Source organism: Dicentrarchus labrax, unplaced genomic scaffold, assembly GCF_905237075.1.
Source record: "Dicentrarchus labrax unplaced genomic scaffold, dlabrax2021, whole genome shotgun sequence".
NCBI classification, from domain to species: Eukaryota; Metazoa; Chordata; class Actinopteri; family Moronidae; genus Dicentrarchus; species Dicentrarchus labrax.
In genome coordinates this window covers 4,347,120-4,374,407 of record NW_026136711.1, presented here as the reverse complement: position 1 = coordinate 4,374,407, position 27,288 = coordinate 4,347,120, and the positions used below count along the sequence as shown (strand labels likewise).

The following is a 27,288-nucleotide window of genomic DNA, read 5'->3' as shown; positions in this document are numbered from 1 at the left end:
AAATGTGTTGTTACAATACATACCAACCAAAGTCTGAAAAAATAAACTATACGCAGAATTTATCTGCAAAGTAGCACAGCATGGTTGTAGCATGGAGTGACTTTTGTCACCCCATGCTACAACAGCCATGCTCATTGTCTATATTTATTCTCTTGACCAAACAGCTGCTCAGTAAACTAATCCCTTACAAGTCGAGGGGACAGCTGCCATTCCACAGATAAGAGACAGAGAGGGAACTCCGTCAATCCATCAGCGAGATACAGTGTGGAAGATGTTGAGACAAGAGAAGGGTTATTAAGGACAGATTGGCCGACAAGACTACCACAATTTGAAAGATCTTTGACAAATCTTTTGGAAAACCGCTTGTATTTCAAAGTAAACTTGGTACAAATATTCTCTTGACGCCGCAATGACAGACAGCAGCAGTCCCCCACTGTCATCCTACATCATGGATGAGGAAACTCTAAAGCGAAAACAGAAGGAGAAGCTAAAGAAGCTGATGGCTACAGGAGGCAACCCAAGGCCTACACGCTCTCTCCTCTTCTTGACACTCAGGAATCCCTTCCGCAAGGCATGCATCAATATTGTGGAGTGGAAGTATCCTGCTGTAAAAGGTTGCTAGAGGGACAGCTGAATCAAACTTATAAGATAACATTTAATGTGATTATTGCTACCACAGACCATATTTACCATATTGTTACATTTGGTGTTCTATTTGCAGAACAGCTGTAGGTGGTGTGTATAAGTGTGTCAAGGTGTTTGCTGTTTACTTTGCGTGATGTGGGAACATCTAAATGTGAAATATTATGGTTGGTACGTAAGCTTCCTATGAATCACTTTCAGACCTTTTGAAATCATAATCCTGCTGGCCATCTTTGCCAACTGTGTGGCGCTGGCTGTGTACTTGCCCATGCCTGAGGAAGACAGCAACAACACAAACAGCAACTTGGTACGTCAGCATGCTTTTGTTTGAGTGTAAATGGATATTATAATATACTGTGGATATTAATAGTGGTTTAAGCCAGTGGTTCCTATAGTGGGTGCCTTGAGGACAGGTCATGTCATTGACATCATTCATTGTTCATGTTTTGTGTTCAAGTAAAGAGACCAGGTGTCTCACCTTGTGTAGCACTGCACAGACCTTTTGATATTTGAGACAGTGTCCCACAGTTTAATTGGCACATAAGTCAAATCACTCCATGATAGATGCTTTTTTTTCAAAGTAAAGTCTGGCTTTTATTCCCATGGCTGTGAAGAAAGCAGGGAACTCTGTTATTATGTTGTGTTTGATGTACACGTGGGTCAACTGTAGGTTAACCATGTCAGTACCTTTTACTATATTAACTATGAATATAAAATTGATATGAATCTGTGTACATACAGTGAATGTTATATTGGGGATTGGGTGGTTCAGGGTGCCATGGTATAAAAAAGTTTGGGAAACACTGGTTTAGGCACTTAGTGCTTCTAAGAAGTAAGTAGAAAGCATGTATATTACATTTCTTGTACTTTGAATACCTGACTTCTAATAACACAAATATTTCATTGGAAGGAATAAAGTACATTGTTTCTCTTATCCTGCCTTATCTGTCGAATATATTTACTAATCTAATCTAACTAATCTAAGAATGTACATTTAATTTAAAATTCATTTAATTTTACATTTAAAAAGTTTCGTTAAGATGACACTAACTGACTTATGTGCAACCAACATAGGTGAATTTGAACAATTAAATGAACTTGGATAGAATTAATATTTCAATGTCCAGCTAACTAAACAGACCAAGATTCATTGACAGAATGCAGTTTCTTTTTTTTGTATCCAACTTTATTGTCATGTGTAGGCACATATGTAAATGAAAAGAAGTGGGCCATAGACATACAACATAAGATAAATACAGATAAATATAAATATGTAAAAATCTCATGTACAAGTTTATAAATGAGGTAGTGTATGTACGTGTATGTAGTGGCACTGTAAACATGTCAGTAGTGCAAAAGAGTGCTGTAAAGGTCAATGCAAACTGGATCTTGTTCCTGTATGCCATCTCATCATTGATGGGGATTCAGCCTACAACTGTGGTGTCCTTTGCAAACTTTATTATACAGTTTCAGAGGTGAAATAGCAGGCAGTTGTGGGTAATGCGAGAGTAGATGAGGGGTCTCATAGCACAACCTTGTGAGGATGTGCTGAGGGTCAGGTTTGAAAGAGAAGTGGTTACCTAATTTCAGAGAGTCCAGGGTCAAGTTATAGAGGGAGGGGTTAAAGTCTGAGGGAGGGGAGTTTGGTGGGTTGGTTTGAGTGGATGATGGTGTTAAAAGCAGAGCTGTAATCTATGAACAGGTACTATCTGAAGTCAAAGGACAGACCCAGTATTTCCACTCTTTTTTAAACAAGATCACATCATGGACTTTGTTGGTTTTCTCTATTTGTATTCTGTCCCAAAGGCATACAGCTGTGAGCTTGAGTTGTTTTCTGTAAATTATGTTTCTTTGTAAATAATTGACCAGATGATCTGCAGTTTTGACCTTGGCTGCAGCATTACTTATTTGCTGTAATGTTTTTAGAGATGTATGATCTTGGATTTTTGCCAATATCTGATATGACGATATTCAATTCAATTAATTGTATAGCACCAAATCATAACAGAAGTTCAGGACACTTTTCAAAATAGAGCAGGTCTAGACCGAACTCCTTATAACATTATTTACAGAGACCTAACAGTTCCCACCATGAGCAAGCATTTGGCAACAGGGGCAAAGAAAAACGTCCTTTTAAGAGGCAGAAACTTCGGACAGACCCCGGCTCTAGTTGGGTGGCCGCCTGCCATGACCAGTTTTCCAGCTCATTTTGGCCAATTGAGAATAGATAGATAGATACTTTATTGTCCTTCACAGGAAATTTGTCACTATATTTGTCACACGAAATATATAGGGACACCACGACATAACAAGAATAAACACTTAAGGCAGCACCTTTAGCATATTTACCCCTCCCTGTCCTGTGCGTAGCACCCACCAACAGCGGTTACCGGGATGCCTTGTTAAAAGATGCTATGGCAGAAGGTACAAAACTCCTGCCATAGCGAGCACGTTTACATGCCAGAGTCCTGTATGCTGATATATGCACATATTTTCAGCAAGGGCTGATGCAGACATAAAATAAATGCAGTCACTTTCAAACTGTAAAATTCATCTTGTTTAACAGGCTTGGATGATGCCCTGCCTGAGACAATCCTGAGAATAACCGTGCGGCTGTGGCTCAGATGTAGAGCGGGTTGTCCACTAATCGGAAAGTTGTTGGTTCGATCCCTGGATCCTCCAGCTGCATGTCGAAGTATCCTTGAGCAAGATACTGAACTGTACATGCTGAAATGAACTCCGATGCTGTGTCATTGGTGTCTGAATGTCCATTCAATGGACTTCGCCATCGTTGTATGAATGTGTGTGAAAGTATATGTACGGCATGTAGTGTAAAAGTGTACATTGTCCATTGGGCTCCAAACTTCACTTGTCTGAAAAGAGTCCCATCCTGAACACATCTATATGACAATATTCAGATATAGTGAAAGCGCCACCTACTGGCAACAGGAAGTAAGTGCAGCATGGCGATTTTGATCTGATTTATGTGAAATGTCTGCTTTCCCCAGCCATGCACCAACCCCTGCCGATTTATTGAATCAATTATAAATCCAAAATTAAGTATGTAATTGCTCTGATGATGGGAGGACATACAGACTTCTATGCTGGTCCGTGCAGCTAACATTGGGGCAGCTGTGGCACTTAGCTCTAGGCTTTCAGGAACAGCCAGTCCTTGCAGGGCAAACATGGCGGACAGCGGCGAAGACAGCTCTCCTCCTTGGGAGGTGGTTAGTCAGAGGGTAGGCGGTACTATGCAAATGAATCAGCTTCCTAGGTAGCAAGGGGAGCAAAATCTTCTGATATAGGTAGCCCACAAAAAAAGGACTGAGTGGATTTTTTCCCCAGTTTCTGGTCTGGTAGGCCACCCAAATACACAAATGTGTGTACAAACACTAAAAAAGTGCATGGTGACTCATTTTTAAATTCAAAATGGGCGACTGGACAATGTACAATGAAGTTATAGCAAAGTCGTGTGTTCAGGCAGTACTGTTGCCAGTAGGGGGAGCTATGTTGCAGACCGAAAAAATGCAATAATTTTGGCAGAAAAATAATAATTCCTTGCATTACAATATAATAATTAAAGCTGCAAGCAGCGATGAACAGGCCCTCATACTTGCGCGCGTTGGGGTGTGCTGCGGACCTGTCATGTGCCGGTGTAACGTAGATCAAATCAAAATTGCCACACACCGCTTACTTCCTGTTGCCAGTGGCCCCCCCATTACATTACACTGGTATCGATCAATATCAATACCAATGTTGGACTAGTATCTTGCTCAAGGATATTTCGACACGCCTGGAGGAGACAGGGATGACTATGACTGAATATTGGCATGTAGATGTGTTCAGGATGGGACTGTCACAGAATATGTGAAGTTTGGTGGAGATTGGACCATGTTCACTGAAGTTATGATTTTATGGTGAATTGTTGAAATTCGACGCAACGCCACAGGCACGCCGTTCGATGTTCAGTCACAAATAGCACAACTTTTAAAGGCACACTATGCAAGATTTTTACCTTAATATAACAGCTTCAAAGTCATTGATGGTAAACGAAGACGTAGTATAGCGAATCATCCCGATAGCAAAGCAGGAGAGGGATGCCGCTAGCAGAACCAGCAATGCAAGTCTGAAAGGTGCCGCCCTGCCAAATCTCGCGAGAATCACAAATTGCTTTACGGCGCGACGTCACATACATCAGCGACATAAGAAGCAGCCTCAATGGAAGACACTAGCAGGCATTCACGCAGACGTTACCTGGTCAGTAGACATCTTTGGAGTCTATCTTTGCCTGTTCAATGTCCGAGCTTCCATCCTACTGAACATGTGTGTTTTCAGTGTGTTTTTAGCCTGTGTTTTTTGCTATTTTTAACTCTTTTCTTACTTTCTTACTACTTTGTTCACGTCGCCTAAATACTTTTTTGGCATTTTTGAGCACTTTTTATTTTTTGTTTGCACGGGTCTCCATGGCGACGGGGAGTCGCATTGTTTACACCCGTGACCAGAAGATTGCCCTGAGGCACCCGAGCATCCTGATTGGAGAGAGACCCTCCATACCAGAGGAGCTGAGGAGGAGACGGCGAGGCTGCAGAGCGGGGGTTAAACGGAGGATGAAGAAGAGGAGGTTTAAACTCTACATCCCTGCAGTCATCACTGGAAATAAACGTGGCTACACAAGCAGATACCGGACTTCAACGTCACCATTCCCGGCTTCCAGACGGTCTGAGCCGACAGGGACACCACCACGACCAGCAAGAAGAACGGACGGGGGACCGGCTGTGCTCATAAACAACAGGTGGTGTAACCCCAGGCACAGACTACGTCCATGTTATCTGCCACAAAGCAGCGTGTGACGTCATCCACACTTTGACTGCAGGACTACAAACGAAACACACGGAGGCTTCATCATCATCACAGGGGACTTCAACCACGTTTCTCTCTCGTCCACACTCCCAACCTTCCACCAGTTTGTCACATGCACCACCAGAGACAAGAAGACCTTGGAGCTGCTGTATGCAAATGTTCCTGTTTTTTATATCTGTATTTATTACACTCAAATGTTGCTGTGACAAGTGAACTTCCCCATTGTGGGATTAATAAAGTCTATCTATCTATCTATCTATCTATCTATCTATCTATCTATCTATCTATCTATCTATCTATCTATCTATCTATCTATCTACCGGTATACAGGGGGGAGGGGATCAGGCCATGAGTGCAGAGACGCAGAGCCGTAATACAGTATGAAAATTACATTTCCTGTCACCTCTAGGTGCTGCTCTATTACTGAATATTATCACTTAAACGTGTTTAGGACGAGACTCTTATCAGACAAGTGAAGTTTGGAGCTGAATGGACAATGTACACTGAAGTTATAGCAAAATCGTGTGTTCTGGCGGAATAAACTGCCATTGATCTGCACCAAAAAAATGTTGTGGCTCAGGATTCATCCACTAATCAGAAGGTTGGCGGTTTGATCCCTGGAATGTCCTTGAGCACGATACCCAAGAATGAGTGTATAAATGTGTGTGTGAATGAGGCATGTAGTGTAAAAGGATCTTGAGTGGTCGTAAGATTTTCCTTTATTAGACCTAGTATATGTCCCCCCTCATGAAGCCTTGACCACGCTCTGGCCACCCCTTGTATAAAAGTCTAGTTCCGCCACTGCGGTCTTGTGAGACAAAAGCCTGTGATTGAGAACTTTAGTTTTACATTGTAGTTTTTCCATTACTTTAATTAGTTCATTTAAATGAATTTGAATCACTTTAATCTATCCAAGGACAAGGACACAAGGACATTAGGCTCACATATCAGTTAAACACCACTGAAGGACACTGTCCTTGTGGTGTGTTTTTAAAATAGACATTCACTGCATGCTGCGGCTGACATGGAAGTGGACAGTTTGTATGTGACACGAATAGACAGAAGTAGATTAGTGTAAGAAACACGAGCAAGGGACATTATTTGACTACTCAACAGTGTGAAAAAAAAAACAGTCTCATTTTGATGTAAATAAAATTATTTGCTACATGTTTGTGTACACAGCAGATACAACGATAGCAGTAACTCGGCATCTCTCCATACCAAAAATGATCACCAATCCAAATAAAAGCCATTGTTGTTGTTTTACAGGAGAGCTTGGAGTACATCTTCCTCATCATCTTCTCTATAGAGTGTTTCCTGAAGATTGTTGCCTATGGATTTCTTTTTCATGCTGATGCATATTTAAGAAACTGCTGGAACATTTTGGACTTTGTTTGTGTATCTGTTGGGTAAGTTTATAAGTTTGTGTTTATAGCCCATTCAGTTTGTCGTGTAATGTTCTGAATGGTCGTATTAAAGCTTCTGGAAATGTGACTTGAAATACACAAAAAGCCTGGTTTTCCTGGTTAGCTCAGTGGGTAGAGCTGGCGACCCATGTACCAAGGCTGAGTCCTTGCTGCAGCAGCCCAAGGTTCAAAATCTTTTGCTTTAAAAAAAAATATATATATATATATATATATAGTAGGGATTAAAAATAAAAAATATGTTGTAATGACAGAAGAGGAGAATATGATGTTTAGCACCAATAAAAGCATTTTCATTTCCGCATGTGACACTGAAAATCCCTATGTATCAAGTAGAAACTGTATATTTTGATGTGTGAAATATTTAAATTTCCTTTTTCCAAAATAATTTTGGATGAATGACTTCCACTCATTATTAAAATCATAATCTGGATACTTGACAGAATATGCAAATAATTCAGAAATTAATTTGATAAATGTGCCGCTACCAGCAGTTTCTAAGCAGGGAAGGGAAAACATATGTTCTGTTTCTGTCTGTCCAGCCTGTTCACTGTGGCTGTTGATGCCATTAACCACATCAGTGGAGTGGAGGCTCCAGTAGGAGAAAAAGGTGGTGGCTTTGACATGAAAGCTCTGCGGGCATTCAGAGTCCTCAGACCACTCAGACTGGTCTCTGGAGTCCCCAGTAAGTAACTGGTCTGCTGTTGAATCAAAAACTTTCAACAGTTAAACTGTATATAATATTTAACTGTTTATAATGTATGTAATTTAATTCCATCATGCTACATAATCAAAAGCACCAAGTTAAATTTACTTTTATTGTTACTTTTTCTCAGTAGTATTTATTATTATTAAAGCATTTAACAGTTATAACTGGGAAATTATTGATTGCTTGCTTGTGACAAAACACACTGTGTTACATGTGATCTGAATTCAGATTTTACTTGGATATTTCTACTGATTTGATTTATTTTAAGATGCGTCCTGTTTCTCCTCTCAGGCCTGCAAGTTGTGATGAACTCCATCCTGAAGTCCATGCTGCCACTTTTTCACATCACCCTATTGGTCCTTTTCATGGTCACTATTTACTCTATTATGGGACTGGAACTCTTCAAGTGCAAAATGCACAAGACCTGCTACTACAGAGGCACAAGTACAGTATACTATATTATAGTACCTATTAATACTAGGGATATCTTATTATTGACAGAGTCAATGCAAGATAAGGCTTAGGGCCCTATTGAAACTCTATTTAAAATATATAGGGCATGGGTGCATGGAATCAGCATGAGAACTTAAACGTGTTACCTTACTCATAACACACACAAATGTGTTTATACCTTTTCTTTTGAGAAATTAAGAGTACTGTTATAGGATTTTTACTCTGTATTGGCCAATACTGAGTTTAGCTTTAGGGAAAAAGTCAGACAGGTGCAATGCACACAGAGATCAACCTAATCATTACCATTACCCTCTTCTGGCCTTCAGACATCATTGCTACTGTGGAGAATGAGAAGCCAGCTCCATGTGCCCAAGCAGGGAATGGTCGCCGTTGTACCATCAATGGCACAGAATGTCGACCTGGCTGGCCAGGCCCAAACAATGGAATCACCCACTTTGATAATCTGGGCTTTTCAATGCTGACTGTCTACCAGTGTATCACCACACAGGGGTGGACTGATGTCCTCTACTGGGTAAGGTATTAGCCTAGTGTAAAAGCAAATTGGTTCACTCCCAAAGTAATATGTTATTGAAGTTTTTATTTATTGTCAAGTTTGAATAATTAAAAAAAATCCTGTATAGAAGTACTCCAGAGCTAACCTGACTGCGCCAGACCGTTTGTTACATAGAACCATGTGGAAAGTGGACGTTGGAAACACAAAAAATCTGTAGCAGGTGATCGAATAAACCATCTGTTTATCATCATCTATCACAGGCAAACTTCAACCAATCAATCAATGAACTATACACTGATCAGCCATAACATTATGACCACTTGCCTAATATTGTGTAGGTCTCCCTTTTGCCACCCAAACTGTCATGGGTATGGCTGTATCCTTGCCTTTTCCTTTTTTGTTTTTGTGTTTCCCCCTCCCTTGTGTGTGTTGTAGGTGTGGTTTTCTATCCTGACTTCCAGCTCTGCTCCACACACCTTTCTGCCATCAACTCATCAACTCCCCAAGTCTGCTCACCTGCCTTCAATCAACTTAGCTATCCAACAGTATATCTATCCCAGTGCTCCATCTACTCTCTGCCAGATCATGCCGTCTTTTGTGATGAATGCGCCGTCTTCTATCGTCAGTGTTCCGGCTTTAGTATTTCGCCATCCATCTTCCATGGGAGTTACACCTCAGCTGTCCATTCATTTGCCAGCTTTCATGTAGTCCAATCTGTTAGGCTCTGAATTGTAAGCCTGCTGCCTTCCACTCCTGAGTCAGCCTGTCAGTCACCTCTTGAGGGAACCCACCTGGCCATTTTCATGTGGTCACATGGAGGCCACAGAAGAAGACGAGTTTGTCATGGCTCCTGACACCTCTGGGTGCCTCAGCTGCCCAGTGCCCCAGAGCCTTAGCTGCCCAGCACCTCAGAGACTGAGTTGCTCAGTGCTGCAGACTCTCTGCACAGCCCCCTGCCTCGCTGCTGCCCAGCACTTCTGACCTGCCATCGTTTCTTGGTTCTTTGTCGAAATTCCAGCCAACCCTGCTTGTTTCTAATCAGTGGTCTGGCAGACACCCGTACTTGCTTCTCTGTCTGCAGACCAGTCTACACCGGTTTCTCCCTCGGCGGTCCGGCCGACACCTGCTCCTTGTGCCTGCTCAGCGTTCTGGCCGACACCATCTCCTGCTCATTGGCGGTGTAGGGTTGCTATGATAAAAATTGCAGCGGTACCATTTGTTGGTAGAACATTGGTTTATTTGTATTTATGTAATCAATTAATTTTGGTTATCAAAGTTTATAATTATCATAAGATAATAGAACATGACTTTAATATTAAAGATCCTCGGGCACCACTTTTAAATAAGGGAAATGATAGCCAATAATTGATTAGTCTCATTAAAAAACACTAAATTCATTTAGAAATCGGATAAATAATAAAAATTAACTACAACCAAAATCATTACTACTAGTTAAAGTGGAAGGCTTTGGTGTTCTGCATAGAAGAGGTTGGTATCACCCACTCTTGTATGAAATTAAACAGGCCAGCATGTATAAACACAAGCATTTATTAAAGGGATAATAAAAGCAAACAGAGGAAAATACACTATAAACAATCTAACTTAAAGGAACTAAGTTAGAGGAAAAAAGAAGAAGAGTTGCCAATGAGCTGCGTGGATCAGCTGGTGGTCCCGTGAGCCAGGCTGATCAGAGTTGTGGTTCTGGAGTCCAGACAGTCTCTGCTGTGGGACGTCTGCTGGTGCAGGTTGCAAGAGGAAAGGTGTTTCTTTTTAAAGCTTCACATGTTGACTCCCGTTAGCGGTGCATTGACCTGGGATCGCAGGAAAAAGCAGGCACTTATGCTGTGCTACAATCCTTTGTCGTGCATCAAATAAACAAACAATAAAAGTCCCGTAAACCACTTCAAAGGAACAAGTTCATGTTTAAAGGTTTGACCCTACAGCAGTTCAGCCAACCCCTGTTCGTTGTTCTTCACCGGTGGTCTGGCAGACGCTTGTTCCTGATTCGCCGTCTCCAGACCAGTCATCTATCCAACAGTCTGCAAGATCATTCCGTCTTCTATCATCAGTGTTCCATCTTCAGTATTCCGTCATCCATCTTCTATGGGAGTTACACCTCACCTGTCCATCCGTACCAACCTTCATGTCTGCCTTCGTGTCTGCCTTTGAGCCTGCCTGCCAACCAACCAACCATCTTCAAAATACTCTTACACTTCTCTGCCTGCAAGCCTGCCATCTCCAGTCTGTTGGCCTTCTTCACCAGCTTCCATCCCAATAGATGAGACCGGCTCATCGGGATACTTTGGCCTTGTGTCAAGCCCCCTTTTGGGTCAAAGTAGTGATCATCGATCAGCATAATTATGTAGAAAAAAGAAAAATGGGGGGGATCTGATATATACCACTGCCTTATTGAATCTCATATTTCTGACATCTGACACTGTTTCTCTTTTGGTCATCTGTCCAATGTGACCTTGCTGTAAACTGTACATCCCTGTGGCAAAGCAAACCACCAATTGTGTTTATTGAGCGACCGACCTGTTCTCTGCTTCTGTTGGTCATAGTAAAACTATGACCAACAGAAGCAGTTTTATTCCCATGTCCTATGTTACTTTATGCTGTTTACAAGTTTCATTATTTGAAGGTAGTTTATGTGAATTAGTGAGATTTAAAGCTTCAGAATGTCAAACCGAACTCCATTCTAAAAGCAGGTGTTTTATGGTATGGTGCTTGTTCAGTTGCTCAGTTTTAGAAAATCCTTGTTTGTCAGACTGTGACTCTAACTGCCACACTAGCTTAATGTCAGTGACATACTAAGTATAATATATAATGAAGACAAGTAATGGTGCTTTGTCTGACAGGTAAATGATGCTATAGGAATGGAATGGCCATGGATCTATTTCACCACACTGATCCTGGTTGGCTCCTTTTTCGTGCTCAACCTGGTTCTGGGCGTGCTCAGTGGGTAGGAATACCCTAAACCTAACCAATACTCCTACATTAATTTCTTTTGCGGAATCATGATTTACTCATTCTGTCTTTGTAGTTCAGATTGGTTATCTTGTTTTCCACTAGTGAGTTTACAAAGGAGCGAGAGAAGGCCAAGTCCCGTGGAGAGTTTCAGAAGCTAAGGGAAACCCAGCAGCTGGATGAGGACCTCAAGGGTTATATGGAGTGGATCACTCAGGCTGAGGTCATGGACAATGATCAGGAGGGACACGGTAAGACACAAGACCATGAAGAGCTTTGTAGGTGAGGAGGAGGATTTAAAATTCCATTCTGAATTTTACAGGGAGCCAGTGCAGAGAAGCTAATATAGGAGAGATATGATCTATTTTCCTAGTTCCTGTCAGTACTCATGCTGCAGCATTCTGAATTAATTGTAGCATCTTAACGGACTTATAGGGGCAGCCTGATAATAAAGAGTTGCAGTAATACAGCCTAGAAGTAACAAATGCATGGATTAGTTTGTCTGCATCCGACTGTTACAAGATGTGTCTAATTTTTGTAATATTACGTAAATGAAAAAAGGCAGTCCTGGAGGTTTGTTTTAAGTGGGAATTAAAGGACATGTCCTAATCAAAGATAACTCCAAGATTCCTGACAGTGGTGCTAGAGGCCAAGGTAATACCATCTAGAGTAACTACATCTTTTAGACAGTGTGGTAGTCTGCATCTCTAACCGCTCGACTATCCAGCTGTCATATATATAACTTGGTGGTTATCCACGGTGCTAGCCTCCTATGGGTGCACTGAGCTCCTCTCTTCCTCTCTCTTTCTGCACTCATTCATGTTCCATTAATGCACTAACTTCACTTCTGCCGCGGAGTTCTTGTGCTTTCTCGTCTCGCAGGTTCTTATCGATCCTGGTGGAGCCTCCTGCCATGGTCCTGCTAGATTGCCATTGCCAATACTGTTGTTGCTGTGCACCTGTGTGTGTGTGTGTGTGTGTGTGTGTGTGTGTGTGTGTGTGTGTGTTCTCTCTCTCTCTCTCTCTCTCTCTCTCTCTCTCTCTCTCTCTCTCACCACAACTGGTCGAGGCAGACGACCACCCACCTAGAGCCGAAGGATCTGTCCTAGGTTTCTGCCTTTTAACAGGCAGTTTTTCCTTGCCCTTGTCGCCAAGTGCTTGCTCATGGTGGTACTGTTGGGTCTCTGTAAATAATGTTATAAAGAGTTTGGTCTAGACCTGCTCTATTTGAAAACTGTCCTGAGATAACTTCTGTTATGAATTGGCGCTATACAAATAAGATTGAATTATTTAAGTCCCAGGTTTTACCGGCCACCTGACATGCTGAGTGTAACCTAGCTCAAAAAGAGGAAGCATAGTAGGGCTGTACAATATGGTAAAAAGATAAAATAATTTTGGCATCACAAATAAAATTTTCACTGAAAAGAACACCAAAATCACGATCTGAAATTTGATGGGGTTTGTACCAAACAAAGATGTTTCCTTACATCTGTAAAAACAAGATTTGTAGACCATCTCTGCAGAACAACAGCACTTTATTATAATGCTGTTTGTCACATATTTTACCTTTTTTTTTTTTTTTTTTTTTTCTCAAAACAGCTTTTGTTGATTCGGATATAGCAATTTTAATAATATTTCAATGAATTATGCAGCCCTACTACATAGTTAAGACCAACCACCAAAACATTATTATGTTAAACTGTCCCTCTACTCAAAAATCTTGAGTTTGGAGGCTTGGCAAGAAAAAATGACCTGAAAAGGGGCATAATATAAGGAGATCGGTCTAGACCTGCTCTATTTGAAAAGTGTCCTGAGATAACTAATAATGAATAATGTCTCCTTTTAAATAGTATGTATCTACCGATCTAAATCTTATATCTAAATTTTGTCAAGATGTGCAAATGATCTATAGAACTGTACCTATGTTTGTTTCTCATCAGGCCTGCTCACTACAGAAAATGGAGGATCAGAGACCGGAAGTGTCAGCAAAATGGATACAATGCAGCTGATCATCTATTACTAGTCAGTAGTGTGTTTGTCATCATGGCTTTCTGTGGAAGATATGTTTTTATCTTCCAGATTTTTTTTTTTCAGGAATATAATAATATTCAATTAAAAAAATGTGTGCAAACTACAAATGTACCATTGTATTATTAAAGCTAAAGTATTGTCATATTTCAGTCACTGTGGGTGTATGTGACTTAATGTCTCAGTCAAATATAACCAGTAAGTGCGACAAGATGGCAGTAGCTACATTTTAAGTACTTTGATTGAATTTTGCAAGTCACTGAATTTTCCACATGTTCCTGCTTTTGCAATAAAAGCCCTGTTTAGAAATGACGGTATTCCGTCCACCAGAGGGCTTTTGATTTGAAACAGATAAAGGAAGTATAGCTTGTATTACCAGCATAACAGTGACATACTAAAACAATAGAAATAATAATATAAGCTTGCTTCAAATAAAAACCTGGTCTCCATCTACTGTTGAGGTAAACAGAGACCCAGGTCATGATTTGAGGAAATACGGTTGTAGGATTTATACTTGAGTGCTTCTGAAAGATACCAGAAGCTAGACGTAGAATGGATGGAAAAAAGGTGGGGAGAAGTCATGATAACTGGGCCTATACTTAGGGCTATTATGAGGACTCACCTTTTCTCCTAATTCAACTGATCTTTCTTCCCCTTTTCTGCAGTAAGCTGGCTCGTAAGTGGAATCGTTGGTTACGCCGTAAATGCAGAGTGTATGTAAAGTCCAGACTGTTCTACTGGTGGGTGATAATGCTAGTCTTCTTCAATACGCTGGCCATTGCAACGGAACATCACAAGCAGTCTCAGAGACTCACTGACTGGCAAGGTATATCTTCTTTTTTTCATACAATAACCAATAATTACTTGCTTCTTATGGTACAATAAAATACAATAAAATATTTGATACAATAAAATATTTCACAGTTCACACAACAGAGTTCTTTTACCGTCAGGGTAACACTTTATAATGAGTACACACTATTAAGCATTAGTTAAGCATTAACAAATACTGAATTCATTATTTATAATGCATTTTTCTGACATGAATACACATTAGTATGTAGTTTATAAACACAGTTAATTCCAACCCGCCCGCGGTGGCTAAGCCAGCCTGCCTGCATTTATCATTATCACTTTGAATATTTTCCTAAAAGTTTTTTTTTTTTAACTTGTAATGTTGTCGCCGCAGTTAAGTCAGTCTCGTCTAGCCGGGCGAGGTAAATGGTAAATGGACCTGTACTTGTATAGCGCCTTTCTAGTCTTCCGACCGCTCGAAGCGCTTTTACATTACGTGCAACATTCACCCTTTCACACACATTCACACAGCGATGACAAAGTCCATTCAGTATGGGGTTCAGTATCTTGCTCAAGGATACTTTGACACGTGGCAGGAGGAGCCGGGGATCGAACCAACAACCTTCCGATTAAGGGACAACCTGCTCTGCCTCTGAGCCACAGACGCCCTGGCTCAGGTGAGTGCCTAGCAGCGGCAGGTCGGCTTAGCCACCACGGGCGGGTCGGTAGTAACGTTAGTCGGGGACAGGTGACAGGGGACAGTCGGGCGACAAGCTAACGTTAGCTTTCATCCTTAATGTGTGCAAGCAAACAAAGACACATACTCACCACTAGTGCCGCTGACAGCCGCCAATGTATACGCCAATGTATCCAAGGTTGTTGGTTCAATCCCTGGCTCCTCTCGCCACATGTCGAAGTATCCTTGAGCAAGATACTGAACCCCAAATTGCTCCTGATGCCGTGCATCGGTGTGTGAATGTGTATGAATGAGTTAGTTTCTGTTTGATGGACTTTGCCATCGCTGACTGAATGTGTGTGTGAAAGTGTGAATGTGGCACGTAGTGTAAAAGCGCTTTGAGTGGTCGGAAGACTAGAAAGGCGCTCTACAAGTACAGGTCCATTTACCATCCATTTACAATCCCCACACCGCCATTTTTATTGGCCCGCGTCCGCCTGACTCGTCGATTTAGGCCAGACTTCTTGGTGCTTATCTTGGCTGCACTCCCAGAAACTTCTTAGAGTTAACGTAAATATGAACGTAAAATGCTGCTGCCTCCCATCGTCATCACTTTGACGTGCTGAGAGCTGGATTGCAAGCTCAACGTACACATCCCAAACAGATAAGATCACAACAATAGCATGTCTTCATAAACCACCCTTGTTCGTCTTTATACAATATGTTGGGAAGTTGCAATAAATATCAATACAATATGTTCTATATCCCTTTGTGTTGTGTCTCTCCTTCGTCTGTTAAGATAACTGAAAACTTTGAGTCTTGAGGCATTGCCAGCCTTTAAATCTCATTTGTAAATGCTTTATAAGCCATAGATAGTGCTCACTTTAGATGAGCTCACACAAAATACTTAATTAACGAGTAGTAAGTGAATAGTGGCTGTGCAAGTGCATGCAGAAATGTACATCTAAATAGTTTGTTTATCATTTACATACACTTTCTAAATGATATTACAAACCACTGACAAATCCTAAATAACTGGTTAGTAAGTGATGTAATACTTGATTTAGAAATGCTGAATCCATCATATATAAAATATGAAAATGCAATCAGTTTTAGATGAGCTTATTAATGAAGAGTAAAATATTTATAACTGATTATAAACCACATAGTAATAAGTATTTACGGCAGAAACATGCTTTATAAATGATGAATTCAGTATTTACTAATGCTTAACTAATGCTTAATAGTGTGTACTCATTATAAAGTGTTACCCACGTCAGGTACTTGTTGGAAAGGTAGGTAAGATGTAGTGAGCAAAGATAGGTGATTTAATATTCCATAGCTCTATTCTAACCCAGTCTGGCATCACTATTGTTAACACAACAAAAAACAGGAGCTCTGACTCTTCAAATGTTAATTTAGTTTTTATAGTAAAGTTCATAAAAAAAAACATTACAAACATACTTCGGTTTTCATAGAGCATAAAGCCCATGAAATGTTTGGACAAGAATATGAAGTATTCTTCTTCTTCTTCTTCTTCTTCTTGTTATTATTATTATTATTATCAATAATGTATGGGCTGTACTTTCATTATCTGCCAATATTTTCTTTAAAAATTATTGTGCATTCCTCGTAAACCATTAATGATATGTTATTTATCAGTTTTATATACAAACACCACAAGACCACAAACAGGATGGAGTTATTAAGTAGTCTTGCTTAGTTAATCATGATTTCAACACTGGGATTCAATATAATACATACTGTATGCACTGCTGTGAGTGATCAGTGTTTTTTGGCCTGTCCCTTTAACTGCAGACTTATGAAGAAGATGTGAACATCATCATCATGATGGTTGAAATACATCAATTCATGTACCCTTCCCATAAAGTGTTACTAAAACATTTAATGTAAAGGTCCAGTATGTAACATTTAGGAGGATGTATTGTCAGAAATGGAATATAATATTCATAGATATGTTTTCATTTGTGTATAACAACCTGAAAATAACACTGTTTTCCTTTACCTTAGAATCCCTAAACCATAACTAAATTATAATTGATTTGAAGCCTTGTTCTTAGTTTTTCTCACCTGAAATCTGAAAGTAAATGGCCCACTTCGAAATTATTAGAATATCGCTCAATTTGGCAATATAGCCTTAAAATATATAGAAAGGCCCTCCCTAATGCCAGAGGAGCCTATTATTCAGCACTAAGACAGGCTGACAGAGAGTCACAGCTCTATTGAGCCACGTATCCCCATGACCCTCAGTAGCAACGACTTTGTGAACTTCTTTTATGATAACATTTTTACTATTACAGACAAAATTAATAACCAACTGTCTCTCCAAATTCAGGAACTTTAATAAATGTAAAATCAGATATATATTTAGACTGTTTTTCTGCTATCGATCTTCGTCAGTTAACTTCAATAATTTCTACATCGAAGCCATCAACCTGTCTGTTGGACCCCATCCCAACTAGGCTGCTTAAAGAAGTAGTACCCTTAATTGGCAATGGATATGATCAATCTTTCTTTATTGTCAGGATATGTACCACAGTCCTTTTTAAAGAAGCTGTAATTGAACCCCTTCTTGAAAAGCCCACTCTCGACCCAGGTGTTTTAGTCAACTATAGATTATAGATATAGATTTCTAACCTACCCTTCCTCTCTAAGATTCTGGAGAAAGTAGTCGCCAAACAGTTGTGTGACTTTCAAAATAGCAATAGCTTATTTGAGGATTTTCAGTCAGGATTTAGAGTTCATCACAGCACAGAGACAGCACTGGTTAAAGTTAATAATGACCTTTTGATTGCCTCAGACAATGGACTTGTCTCTGTACTTGTATTATTAGATCTTAGTTCCGCATTTGACACCACTGACCATAATATTCTTTTACAGAGACTTGAGCATCAAATTGGCATTAAAGGAACCACCCTAAGCTGGTTTAAGTCATACTTATGAGATCGTTCTCAGTTTGTACACGTTAACAATGAATCCTCCATAAATACTACAGTTAGTCATGGAGTTCCACAAGGTTCTGTACTTGGACCAATACTATTCACTTTATATATGATTCCCTTAGGCAACATTATTAGGAATCACTCATTAACTTTCATTGTTATGCAGATGATACCCAGTTATATCTATCGATCAAGCCCAATAAAATAAATCAATTATCTAAATTACAAACATGTCTTAAGGACATAAAAACTTGGACGACCTGCAATTTTCTGAAAACTCAGAAACAAACAAAGTTGTTGTACTTGGCCCCAAAAACCTCACTGTCTTAAGATATAGTTACTCTAGATGATATTACCTTGGCCTCTAGCACCACTGTCAGGAATATTGGAGTTATCTTTGATCAGGACATGTCATTTAATTCCCACATAAAGCCGACCTCCAGGACTGCCTTTTTTCATTTACGTAATATAACAAAAATTAGACACATCCTATCACAGACAGATGCAGAAAACCTAATCCATGCATTTGTTACTTCTAGGCTAGACTACTGCAATTCCTTATTATCAGGTTGCCCCTATTAGCCCATTAATACCCTCCAATTAATTCAGAACGCTGCAGCAAGAGTACTGACAGGAACTAGGAAAAGAGATCATACCTGTACTAGCTTCTCTGCACTGGCTCCCTGTAAAATTTAGAATAGAATTTAAAATACTCCTTCTCACCTACAAAGCTCTTCATGGTCAGGCCCCTTCATATCTTAAAGAGCTCATAGTACCCTATTACCCCTCTAGAGCACTGCACTCTCTGAATGCAGGGCTACTTGTGGTTCCTATAGTATCAAAAAGTAGAACAGGAGCCAAACTCCTCTCTTGTGGAACCAGCTTCCAGTTGTGGTTCGGGAGGCAGACACCCTCTACACATTTAAGAGTAAGAACCTCCTACCATGGTCCTGCTTGACTCCCATTGCTAATACAACTGATATTATTGTTATTATTAGGGCACAAGCACAAATTGTGTGCGAAGGCACAAATTGTGTGCGAAGGCCCCATTGTATCTCTAGGAATTATTAGGGACAGAGCCAGCAACCGCTGGAGATCCCTATTGTATTTGCTAGAATTCTTCTTCTTCTTCTTACTTATTTTTAGCCCCTTCGACTGCATATTTGGAGGTTGCAACATGCTCGAAAACTCATGAAACGCAGCACACATGTCAGTCGTGGCGAAAATATTCATATTTTCTAGGGGTCCACTATGAGCATGGCAAAATGGCCCCTCAGGGGCCCATTTACTGCACCATCCGGGGCCCCTTTCACCGATATGCATAAAAATGAGTACGCGCGTAGATCTTATCCAGACGAACAAAAAATCCAGTGGGCACCATACCCCAAACCAAACAGGAAGTTGCCATTTTGGATTTAGTGGCCATTTTTGGCGATTTGCACACATTTGCAACTCCTCCTAGGAATTGATCGGAACTTCAGATTTGGACACAGCCATCTAAAGACATTCACGATCCATCGCCAAGTCATGCTCATGGTAGGAATTGTTTGGTCTCTGTAAATGTTATAAGGAGTTCGGTCTAGACCTGCTCTATTTTAAGTGTCCTGAGATAACTTCTGTTATGAATTGGCGCTATACAAATAAAATTGAATTGAAAATTGAATTGAAAATTGAATTGAAAATTGAATTGAAAATTGAATTGAATTGACTCCTGTGGATTCCTTTCTTCAGGATAGCTAAAGTAGCCATATGTACCATATGTGTCTGAATATATGGAATGAAATTTTAACAAATGGAATGAAACAAATATATGAAATGTGATGTGATCAAGGCACTGTCCCATCTTGTTTTTCGATACCGGCCTAATATTATTCAATAAGGGTGTTACTGCAAGAAAGTGTGGGACTTAGTAAGCCTGCATGGAATCTATCAGAAGCAGTCCTAACTAAAGAAGAATGCTGAATGCAGGCCAATATTCACACTGTTACTGTACTTTAGCTTTATGTTCAAACACAATGCGTAGGAAGCAGCAAAAGGTTTAATGTGATTAAAGCAGGAAAGCCGGTTGTAGCAGGTCAGGTAACAGCCTATGGACCACTCTGAACTTAAACGGCTGCAAAGCCAGATACCACAGAGTGATCCGGGCGTTGGCATTTTTCATGCGGTGGAGCCATTGGAGGGGAGCATGGTCCGAACAGAGGGTGAATGAGCGCCCCAGCAGGTAGCAACGCAGAGCCTCGACCGCCCACCGGAAAGCCAAGCACTCCTTCTCAATCGTACTATACCGTGATTCCCTGTTGGACAGCTTCCGGCTGATGTATAGCACCGGGCGGTCGACACCCTGCACCTGCTGGGACAGAACGGCCCCCTGTTCGAAGCATCAGTCTGCAAGATAAAGGTAGAGTGACTAGACAACGATTAGCAGCTGCAGTAATCAACTCACCTGGTGCTGCTCTCACAAGCCTTCCCCATACCTCTCTCTCCTGCAGCTAAGTGCAAACCACACCCACCTCCACATTAGTAAATCAGTAACTGATCTATGAATGAATGTCTGTGATTATTACAGTACTGCTGTCAACAACGGCTTTATATTGTATAAAAAGCTTCTCCTTCAGTTCATGAGGTCCCTGCAGCATCTGAAGGCATTGAGGGATATGTTAAGTTTTCTTAAGTGCTGCACCAGAGCGCAGTGTCTTTAAGCACGACCGTTCACTGAGTTTACCTTCATTAAATCGCATGAAAATAGCAGGCTGCTACAATATAACTATACAGAGCTCTACATGGTCGGATATAACTCAATATTCTGTTTTTTTATGAAGGAGACATCCAGTTACCAGGGTTTATCATAGCCTCATCCAACTTTCTGTTTTGGCAAATGTTGCGTCTCATGTTTTATCTGCGAAACACACTGCAAAGCAAACGCTGTTGTGTAACACTAATTACTGAACAATGTGACCATGTACGAGGTAAGATACATCATATTTTTTACTAAAACAGCATCAGTCAGGTTATAATAATACAAGCGCCATTCATTTTAAAATAATTGTAATAAAACAGTGCTTTATTTTCTGTAAAATATAATTAATGCAATGTAAATATAATCTTTATGAATTTATATGCACAACTTCTGTAAACTGTTCTCAAAGGTAACACATGGTTATTAACCACTGAAAAAGTATATAATTATTGATGTGGCATGCCTAAATACTACATATTTCCATGCAGTTGACTCTGTCCCTTTGTCTTTATTTCTTGTTCTGTCTTCCCTCTTCATGCTGCTGGCCCCACATCCACCATTACAGACAATGCCAATAAGCTACTGCTGTCTATGTTTGCCCTTGAGATGTTCATGAAGATGTATGCCCTCGGCTTGCCCTCTTACTTCATGTCTCTCTTCAATCGGTTTGACTGCTTTGTGGTGTCCACTGGCATTATGGAGCTCATTCTTGTCCACATGGGCGTCATGTCAGTCATGGGAATTTCTGTGCTGCGCTGCATACGCCTGCTTCGCCTTCTCAAGGTCACCAGGTGAGAAAGCTTTTATTAATAGCTTTTACAGTATGTGCTATGTGCGTGTAGTTAGCAGTATGGTCATTATCCATTGCTGACATTACAAAAAGACTCGCAGGAAGCCTTCATCAAGGATAGTTGATGGGCAGCCAGTGTGTCATACACTTGTGACCCAGTGCTACTCAATGCACAAGTGCCAGAATTACCTGGAACCAGAGACTGCTGTACCAAAATATAGATTTATTTACGACTGATAAGAAGTTAGGAAAGGGAGTAAATTGTATACATATAATACATACATAATACATACATAAATATAATACATACTACATAAATCAAAACTAAGTAAACAAAATAAAATACACAATTTGGGGCTAGGCTGTACAACCAGGGAAGCTGGTGTACAGTTTAGCATAAAAATAAATTGTAGCAAAAAGTGCCACAATTAAATAAATGAATACACAATTAAATAATTACTTAAATGTGTCATTAATTAATTACAATTGGAATTAAATACATAAATGTGTTATTTAATGTGTCATTAATTCATTCAAATACCGATTCATTTTATGAAAAAACATATATAATTATTTCACTATTTAATTCATTATTTCATGGCCCTGTGTTGAAGTGCTTCATGAATTACTTAAATCTGTCAAACTCACCCATCAAACTCAGTGGGTGGGGCTAACGCGAATCTAGCCTGATCCATTGCTTTGGTCTGAAGTAGAGTGCCTGGATGATCTTAATGAACTTTCTAGGGCAGAGGTCACTAACAGGCGGACCGTGGTCCGAGTCTGGACCCAGTCGCCGTCCTATGCGGACCCAGACCTATAATCAATTAATTATTGAGGGATTCTAAATTTTGACGGGGCACTTCTATTTTAACAAGCACAGCTTTTCTAGTCTTTACGGTATTTGTTTAGTGGATCAGGAAGCTTACAGACCAATCGCATGCGAGTTAAGCCATCCCACGTGATGCTGCTCAGCCAATCAAATCTGTGTAAACAACAGCGCGACTGAATACAGAGATGAGAGCAATGAGAGGCGAGTGACAGACGGAAAGAGAAGTTAGCGATACATGGAGAGGAAACGGAGAGTTGAGTGAGCACGAGACAACAGAAGATTTATGGCGCTCTCTAAGAAGAGAAAAGTGGATAGAAAATAGAGCTTTTAACCCGGAATAGACAGATTCATTCATATTCATTCTTCCCACTGGGGGACTTAGGTTGTAACTGTAGTCTTTGAGACTTAGGGTGATGTTAGTTTAATGTTACGCTTTACATAGACAGTCTTTGCATGCCACTAACTCCCTTTTAACGGCACCATTAATCAACAATCACACTCACACACATATCAAAATCAGAATCAGAATCAGAATGAGATTTATTGCCAGGTAGGTTTTTACACATACGAGGAATTTGTCTTGGTGCAATGGTGCTTAATATATACAATCTCACAAAAATCACACAAGAATAAAGTACTTTTAAAAAAAAAAAGATAAATAAAGTTAAGAAAGATAAGAAAAAGATAGGAAAACTGTACAGAAGACGGGAGTACATTAATGTAACGCATATATATAGGGTGGGTATAAGAGTTAGTGTCAGTGGGGGATCCGGGCCTTGTTAATGAGGCCAGCTGCAGACGGGGAGAAACTGTTTTTGTGGTGAGAAGTTTTGGTCCTGATGGGCCGTAGCCTCCTGCCAGAGGGAAGAGGTTCAAAGAGTTTGTGGCCGGGGTGGGAGGGGTCAGCCACAATCTTGCCTGCACGCCTCAGGATACTAGAGACGTACAGGGATGGCAGGTTGCAGCCGATCACCTTCTCAGCGGAACGAATGATACGCTACAGTCTGCCCTTGTCCTTGGCAGTGGCAGCAGCGTTCCAGATGGTGATGGATGAGGTGAGGATGGACTCGATGATGGCGGTGTAGAAGTGCACCATCATCGTCTTTGGCAGGTTGAATCCCAAGCTGCCACAGGAAGTACATCCTCTGCTGTGCTTTCTTGGTGAGGTCCTGGGTGATGATGGTTCCCAGGAAGCGGAAGGACTCCACACAGTCAACTGGGGAGTCACACTGGATGATGGGGGCGGGTGGGGCTGGGTTCTTTCTAAAGTCCACAACCATCTCCACTGTTTTTAGAGCGTTTAGCTCCAGGTTGTTCTGGCTGCACCAGGTCACCAGATGGTCAATCTCCCATCTGTAGGCAGACTCATCTCCACCAGAGATGAGCCCAATGAGGGAGATGTCATCCGCGAACTTCAGTAGCTGTTGGTGTACAGGGAGAAGAGCAGAGGAGAAAGAACGCAGCCTTGGGGGGAACCGGTGCTGATGGTCTGGGAGTCAGAGACATTTTTCCCCAGCTTCACGTGCTGTTTCCTGTCAGACAGGAAGTCTGTGATCCACCTGCAGGTGGAGTCAGGCACAGTGAGCTGGGAGAGCTTGTCCTGTAGCAGAGCTGGGATGATGGTGTTAAACGCAGAGCTGAAGTCCACAAACAGGATCCTGGCGTAGGTTCCTGGGGAGTCCAGATGCTGGAGGGTGAAGTGCAGGGCCATGTTAACTGCATCATCTACAGACCTGTTGGCTCTGTAGGCGAACTGCATGGGGTCCAGGACTGGGTCCGTTATGGCTTTCAGGTGGGAAAGCACAAGGCACTCAAAAGACTTCATGACCACAGAGGTGAGGGCAACTGGTCTGTAGTCATTTAGTCCTGTGGTCCGTGCGTGATGGTATACAGCAGTCCTCACAGAAGCTGATGTATGATGTCACAGCCTCTGTGTACTCATCCAGACTTTTAGTAGCAGTCCTGAAAACATCCCAGTCAGTAGAGTCCAAACACGCCTGGAGATCCTCCGCAGCTTCACTGGTCCACTGCTTTGATGTCCTCGCAACAGGTTTACAGTGTTTTAATTTCTGCCTGTATGAAGGAATCAGGTGGACCATGACGTGGTCAGAGAGGCCCAGTGCGGTGCGGGGGACAGCGTGATAAGCTCTGCTGACTGTAGTGTATCAGTGATCCAGTATGTTCTTCTCTCTGGTCGGGCATTTAATAAACTGTTTGTATTTAGGAAGTTCGTGACTGAGGTTTTCTTTGTTAAAGTCACCAAGGACAATAACTAAGGAGTCCCGGTTAGTCCGCTCCATACACAGTATCTGGTCGGCGAGCATGCGCTGTGCATCCTGCACGTTGGCCTGCGGTGGAATGTAAACACCGACCAGAATGAATGAAACAAACTCACGGGGGGGGGGGAAGATTTGCAGTTTATGATAAAATATTCCAGAGTAGAAGAGCAGTGCTGTTGGATCACTGTCACATCATTGCACCAGCTACTGTTGGTATAAAAACAGATACCTCCACCTTTTGATTTGCCGGAGAGTTTGGTGTCACGATCCGCTCTGAGGAGTTGGAAGCCTGCCAGCTGCAGTGCAGAGTCTGGTATCGATCCACACAGCCACGTGTCTGTGAAGCATAAAACAGAGGATGAAGAAAAGTCACAGTTTTTCCCCAGAAGTAGCTGAAGTTCGTCCATTTTGTTGCACAGTGAACGCACGTTGGAGAGGAATATTCCAGGTAACGGTGCCGGCACGATTCCCTCTCCTCCTGCGTGAGCAAAGGTGAGTGCACCTTTGACCACAATGTCCAATAATTCCACGGAAGAAAGAAGAATAGTAGGAAAGAGATCAGCTGGAGTTACTCCCCTGATGTTCATGAGCTCTTCTCTAGTGAAAGAGCCCCAGGTATCACAGCCAAAAACTGAATTAACACACAAAACAAGAAAAAACAAAGCGCACCAACACACCGAGGCAACCGTCCGTGGTGCCATCTTAGGTCATTCAGCCTTAACCTCAGCACATACATGAGTAAAGGGAAATCAAACCCTCCCGCTCCTCCATGCTCTTTGTCTCTCACCAACACTTGTTTCATACTCAGCTGAAACACACACACCTTTTTCCTCTAACTTAGTTCCGTTAAGTTAGATTGTGTATTGTGTATTTTCCTCTGTTTTGCTTTATCATCCCTTTAATAAATGCTCGTGTTTATACATGCTGGCCTATGTAATTTCGTACAAGAGTGGTTGATACCAGCCTCTTCTATGCAGAACTCCAAAGCCTTCCACTTTAACTATTATTGTTTTTTGGTTGTAGTTAATCATTTAATATTTAATCCGATCTCTAAATTAATAGTTTAGTGTATTTTATGAGACTCAATCAATTATCAGCTATCGTTTCCCTTATTTAAGGGTGGTGCCCCGAGGATGTCATTTTCTATTATCTTTTGATAATAACATTTTATAACCAACATTCATTTATTGCACCAATATGGTTGTACCACTGTGATTTATCATAGCACCTACAGAAATAAGACATAACATTTGACAAAACTTGCAATATAGAGTAAATGTTATACCCTGCTTAAGTGGAAGTCCCCCAGGTGGAGACATGCAGGTGACTGGAATCTATATTTATAAATAATCATGTTAATATTGTGTTAAAAACCTATTTAAAACCACCCCAGCATTGCTTGAGCATACCTGTTCGTTAATATGTTTAAATAATCACTCGCTTTCAGTCTTTACTAAAACATTAAATGGCCTTCTTTCCTGTTGTGGAGCCTTGGGTTTTAGGAAGTAATAAACCAACCATCTGGCTCAAGGATATTTTGACATGCAGTAGGAGGAGCCTGAAATCAAACTGCCAACCATCGGATTAGTGGACGACCTGTTCCCACTCTAGCTCCTGTGCCACAGTCAACAACAACTAGCTCATATAGAGTTATATAGAGTCTCTTCTTTACATTGAGCATACAGTACAGCTTATTAATTAACAGTATCAGAACAGTACTCTGAATTGGTTTGGATTGGGGGGGTGGGGAAAAAATAAAAAAAAATTAACAAACCAAACAAATTACAAACTCTAAACAAATTTACAAACTCTGAAACAAATTAACAAACTCTGAAACAAATTTAAAACTCTGAAACAAATTACAAACTCTGAAACAAATTTACAAACTCTGAAACAAATTTACAAACCTGAAACAAATTAAAACAAAACAAAAAATTTACAAACTCTGAAACAAATTTACAAATCAAAATGAAACAAATTTAAATGGAAGGATTGAGTGAGCGGTTTGTTGTGGAAAGAGTTGTGCGGTTTATATGGAGTTTCAAGATGTTGCAGCATGTCTGGTCCTATCAGACTTCCCCCCCTTTTAAAAAAACAAAAGACCCCCCCAAAAAAATCAAAAACCTTAATACCTGCCCCAAATGTTTCCAAAAAACGGGCAAAACATCTTGAAACTCCATAAAAACTCACAACTTTCCCTCTTCATTTTTTTTTTTTTATTTTTTTTTTTTTTTTTTTTTTTTTTTTTTTTTTTTTTTTTTTTTTTTTTTTTTTTTTTTTTTTTTTTTTTTTTTTTTTTTTTTTTTTTTTTTTTTTTTTTTTTTTTTTTTTTTTTTTTTTTTTTTTTTTTTTTTTTTTTTTTTTTTTTTTTTTTTTTTTTTTTTTTTTTTTTTTTTTTTTTTTTTTTTTTTTTTTTTTTTTTTTTTTTTTTTTTTTTTTTTTTTTTTTGTTTTTTTTTTTTTTTTTTTTGTTTTTTTTTTTTTTTTTTGGTTTTTTTTTTTTTTTTTTTTTTTTTCCACCCCCCGGGGGGGTTTTCTTTTGGTTTTCAAGTATCTGTAAAATTTTCTTCCTCACCATCAACAGGGCTAATTTATGTCAAATGTATGATACATTTATGAAGAA

The 27,288-nt window shown here is 40.4% G+C and overlaps 1 protein-coding gene across 3 annotated transcripts in view; it reads left to right on the top strand.

Moving 5' to 3' along the window:
* The first annotated feature begins 231 nt into the window (after positions 1-231).
* Positions 232-27,288, top strand: part of LOC127371808 (dihydropyridine-sensitive L-type skeletal muscle calcium channel subunit alpha-1-like) — an 88,817-nt gene continuing 61,760 nt past the window's right edge. For all 3 annotated transcript variants that reach the window (XR_007886454.1, XM_051414894.1, XM_051414895.1), the window contains exons 1-11: positions 232-597; positions 844-949; positions 6,772-6,911; positions 7,469-7,611; positions 7,927-8,079; positions 8,415-8,620; positions 11,461-11,564; positions 11,675-11,820; positions 13,510-13,591; positions 14,263-14,423; positions 21,334-21,559. Coding sequence is in view for 2 of the 3 variants with exons in the window: in XM_051414894.1 (XP_051270854.1) it covers positions 410-597; positions 844-949; positions 6,772-6,911; positions 7,469-7,611; positions 7,927-8,079; positions 8,415-8,620; positions 11,461-11,564; positions 11,675-11,820; positions 13,510-13,591; positions 14,263-14,423; positions 21,334-21,559 (1,655 nt within the window). In the remaining variant the exon portion in view is untranslated. The remainder of the gene's footprint in view (positions 598-843; positions 950-6,771; positions 6,912-7,468; positions 7,612-7,926; positions 8,080-8,414; positions 8,621-11,460; positions 11,565-11,674; positions 11,821-13,509; positions 13,592-14,262; positions 14,424-21,333; positions 21,560-27,288) is intronic.